This window comes from Haplochromis burtoni, unplaced genomic scaffold (assembly GCF_018398535.1).
Source record: "Haplochromis burtoni strain Fernald_Lab_line unplaced genomic scaffold, NCSU_Asbu1 Contig_296, whole genome shotgun sequence".
Taxonomy (NCBI): Eukaryota; Metazoa; Chordata; class Actinopteri; order Cichliformes; family Cichlidae; genus Haplochromis; species Haplochromis burtoni.
In genome coordinates this window covers 190,568-195,255 of record NW_024582657.1, presented here as the reverse complement: position 1 = coordinate 195,255, position 4,688 = coordinate 190,568, and the positions used below count along the sequence as shown (strand labels likewise).

Sequence of the window (4,688 nt, the reverse complement as noted above, 5' to 3'; positions counted from 1 at the left end):
TGTCTGTGCTGGGACCTCTCCCAGCTGCTGGACAGAGTGGCATGGGTTTGTCTCTGGCTGTGGTTGTCAGACTGTCCCAGTGGTATGAAGCCTGCTGCTTTATTGGGCAGGCTAAACTGCTGAGGCAGGGCTTCTGCTGGTGCTTCGAGCTCTGCCAAAGCCAAATGGAATTACACAACAGATTTAACCCTTAGTCGTATGTAGTGTTCTCTTAAGAGGAACTGAGTCTGTGGGAATCTACTGGTTTGTTTGTTTGTTTGTTTGTTTGTTTTTTTGAAAAAACAGACAGTTGTAATATAAGGTTAAGCCACAGTACAAGTTTTATAAATTGAGGATCATGTGTTAAAATGATACTTCTGATTTTGACTTCTTAATAAAATCTTGTGTTCAGGGTTTCCTTCAGGTTTTTCTCTTCCCAGGTCTTAAGTTCAGGTCTTTGCTCCAGCAGATGAAGCACTCTGCTCTGCCCCACAGTGGTCAAAGCAGGTTACTGCTTCTCAGGGGATCAGCTGTATGGTTATGTTAAACTGGAGAGTATAGGCATGCATTCTCACCACAGCACCGTACATTTAATTGGAGTGTGTGGATCAAGGGAAATAAAAGAAGGCACATTTTCACACTCTCGTGGGTATAATATTAAAAGATTTAAACATTTGGATTGCTTCATACAGTAAAAAGGACACAAAATAAATGCCATCAACAAAGTGTTATTTTCCTTTATCTCTCAGGACATATTACTGCACATTACAATAGCACATTGTAATTGTCTTATGCAATCATAAAAAGACTCTTCATTTTGAATCACTCAGGCCCAGGGTACATTTCAGAAGTCAGAACAAGATGTCATTATATTACATTATATTATGGTTGTAAAATAAAATCAGCCTCTTGCATGAACCTTTTTATCTTTTCCTTTTGGTTTATTTCTAACTTTTACAAAGAGGTTTAAAATACACCGTGATGAGAAATTATTAATCGATTATTATCTGATTCAGCCCATGTCACGCTACTGTTTCACAGCAACCAAACAATTTTTACAAACATTCAGCTATAAAAATAGACTACTGTATGATATTAATTCTTAAAAACAGCAACAGCCACATCACCATTTTTTCACTTCATACATGGCTGAATTAAAAAACTATGCTTCTGAATCTCAAAATCTCCAATTTGTGTTTAAAGGTAAAGCAGGCTCGTCAGTAGCAAAAGTTTTTCCAAACAACTTTTGATATACCGTATGATATATAATAAAATGCAGTTAGGTTGAACAGGCAGTGCTAATGACACTGTTTACACAAGAAGCATAGCTTAGCTTCTCACATTCAAAGTCAAATGGAATGGTGAACTCTGTAAAACAAGTAAATCAACAGCGAATCTCCAAAAGCAGAAACAATATAACAGTTTGCTATAGAGACTTATTAAAACTAGAAACCAAAAACATTCTGAGACTATTTTCACTTGAAAAAGTCATTTGCAACCACTTAAAATCATGTATATTATGATCCATTCACTCTTTACTTTATTAAATATTTAATATCAGTCTTTACTCTCACCAATCAGACACCTCCATAAAGTCCTCCAGTTCACTCATAGCTATTATATCACGAGGATTATATTGCGAGTGGGCTGAGTTATCATTTTCACAAACTGAGCTTCCTGCAAGCTGGCTGTTTGTGTCACACTCTGGGAACGACTCATATGAGCCATGTGTGCTGTAAATTGTGTTATATGTTTTGTCTTTGTCATTAACCGTGTCCATGTACGGGGTCTTCTCTGGACTGTAGCGATGCCCTTCAGAGTTTTGTCCCAGTTCAAAAGCCTGATGTCCAGGCTGCTGGTTCTGGTGGAGAGTTGCAGGAACCTGCGACTTGTTGGGATGCAGGGAATTGATACTTGCAGGCTGGTAGTGTTGGGGATAACCGTGGTACCCTTGATAAAGCACAAAGGGTTTGCCAGCAGGAAAAGTCTGGGAGAAGGGCTGTTGCTGGGACTTGATCTGCATCTCAGGCTGTGGGCATGTTTGCTGGGGTTGAGGTTGTGAGATGCTCTTGCCAGACTCGCGCACATTCAGTTGGATATACTTTCCTGTCTGTGGGTCAAAGAAAGTCTTCTTTTTCACTTGAACAGGCAGGTCCACTACAAAATACTGACCAGAACCGGGGTCTTGCAGCACCTTGCGCTGGGTCAGAGGGTAGGCCTGGGGATAGCTTGACTCTACATGATACTGTGTCACTGGAGCTGGGTGGTGGGCTTGGTGGAAAGTGGGAGAAGAGGGAACATGAGCAACAGTCTTAGGAGCAGCAGTATGGGAAGCAGGGCCAGTAGCATAATGAGACACACCAGGGAGGGAAACGGCGGCAGTATGAGGGATAGAAATAGGACCAGTGGCATGAGGGGAAGCGTGGAAAGAGTGGTGTTCTGTATGGGTGGAAGGCAAGCTGGACCCTGACACAGGAGCATTAGCAAGGGAGACAGGTGAGGAAATATGAGGGGAAGCCATAGCATGGCGATTAGAGGATCGTACCTCAGTGGATGAAGAGGAACGAATAGTGGAGACATCTTTCTCAACTCCAGAAAGGCTGTCTGCGCCAACTTTGGACAACTCTTTCTTCATTCTCCGGGTAGTTAGCCTTTGAGCCCTCCGTAGGGCTTTCTCGCTCTTTGGGGGAACAGCTGGAGGCTTGCCCAAAGAACGGGACACATCACTGCTGAAGCTACATGCTGATTCTGGTCTCTCGTAGTCATAAAGACCTCGTATGTCTGCAAGGTCTGCTGCACTGGTGGCAAAACTTTCCACATCTTCAGACATATTGCTGATAAGAGAGCGTGAGTCATCTTCCTCCATAGCAATGCTTCTCCTGGAATAGGGCCTATAATGAGGGATAGGGGCTGAGTGATCCTGTGGTGAAGATGCTGACTGGAAAGTTGAAGATTCACTGACAGCAGTGAGTCTATTTAAACCTGTGTGATGCTGGACAGGAGTTCCAGCACTGTGTCTTATTTTCTCCTGTCCTTCCTCTCTTTTCTCTAATCCCCTGTCACTGGGTGAACCCACCCGGACATCGTCTCCAAAGCTCTTATAGAATCGTGGCTTAACCGATTTGGTGGAAGTGGAACCTCTGAAGGTGTTGTCCTTTACTCTGAACATTAAGGGCTTGACTCCTAGAGCAGGTGAGGAAGTGTTGGATCGGGGCAGAGATGGAGCTGGAGATGCAGGGGCATGGGGTCTATAAGATCTCGTGTGGGACCCGTGGGACTCAGTTGACTCATTTTCTGATAGATTGTTTCTTTGTTGGGAGGGTGAAGGGGAGCATAGTTGCCTTTCTCTTTGTTTTGTCTCTGATTCTGTTGAAGTAATGGCATAGTACTGGAGAGCATCCACCTGTGCTACTCTTTTTTCCTCTTTCCGATTATCTCTCACCTTCTCACTGTCAGCGGTTACCTTTTCTTCTTCCCTCTTGTTAGCCTTGATGTTATTCTCTCTTTGAGCTAGCATGCCTTCTTTTTCCACTCTCATCTCATTTTTCAGTGCTTCTTGGCTGTTTTCATGAAGTTTAGGTCTCTCGTTGGCTTGCTTTTCTTCCTTTATGATCTTTACTCTTTCTACAGCTCTCATTTCTTCCTCCCCTGTTTGAGTTCTCATCCATTCTTCCTTTTTCTGCCTTTGTCTCTTTTGCTCTTCCATTTGTATCTGTTCAATCCTTTCCTCTTCTGAAATATGCAAAACTTTATCTCCTTCTCTCGGTTTTCTTTTCTTGTCTGCCTCAGTATTGGCAAGTATCTTCTCCTCAATCTGTCGTTGTTCCTCAATCAAAGCTGCTTTCCTCTGTTGAATCTCCTGAACTGCTCTCCTTTGTTGCTCTCTTTGAGCTACTCTCATCTGTAGCTCTTCTTCTGCAGCTCTCTGTAGCTTTTCTTGTGTAGTTTTCCTCTGTTGCTCTTCTTGTGCAGCTCTTCTTTTCAGTTCTTCGGCAGCCCTTTGTTTTTCTTGTGCTACTCTCAGTTGCTCTTCATGCACAGCTCTTCTTTGTTGCTCGTCTTGTGCAGCTCTCCTTTGTTGCTCTTCTTGTACAGCTCTTCTCTGTTGCTCTTCTTGTGCAGCTCTCCTTTGTTGCTCTTCTTGTGCAGCTCTCCTTTGTTGCTCTTCTTGTGCAGCTCTTCTTTGTTGCTCTTTTTGTGCAGCTCTTCTCTGCTGCTCTTCTTGTGCAGCTCTCCTTTGTTGCTCTTCTTGTACAGCTCTTTTCTGTTGCTCGTCTTGTGCAGCTCTCCTTGTAAGGTCTTCAGCAACCCACTGTTTTTCTTCTTGTGCTATTCTTAGTTGCTCTTCTTGTACAGCTCTTCTCTGTTGCTCGTCTTGTGCAGCTCTCCTTTGTTGCTCTTCTTGTACAGCTCTTTTCTGTTGCTCGTCTTGTGCAGCTCTCCTTTGTTGCTCTTCTACTGCAGCTCTTTTCTGTTGCTTTTCTTGTGCAGCTTTCATTTGTTGCTCTTCTTGTGCAGCTCTTCTTGTAAGGTCTTCAGCAACCCACTGTTTTTCTTCTTGTGCTATTCTTAGTTGCTCTTCATGCACAGCTCTTCTCTGTTGCTCTTCTTGTGCAGCTCTCCTTTGTTGCTCTTCTTGTGCAGCTCTTCTCTTCAGTTCTTCTTCAACCCTCTGTTTTTCTTCTTGTGCTATTCTTTGATGCTCTTCA

General features: G+C 43.3%; 1 protein-coding gene across 1 annotated transcript in view; it reads right to left on the bottom strand.

Annotated features, from left to right (window-relative positions):
* Window positions 1-249: 249 nt before the first annotated feature.
* The window catches only part of LOC102300661, a 15,741-nt gene continuing 11,302 nt past the window's right edge, over window positions 250-4,688 (bottom strand). The window contains exon 3 of the mRNA XM_042228019.1: window positions 250-4,673. Coding sequence (XP_042083953.1) covers window positions 1,550-4,673 — 3,124 coding nt within the window. The 3' untranslated portion in view covers window positions 250-1,549. The remainder of the gene's footprint in view (window positions 4,674-4,688) is intronic.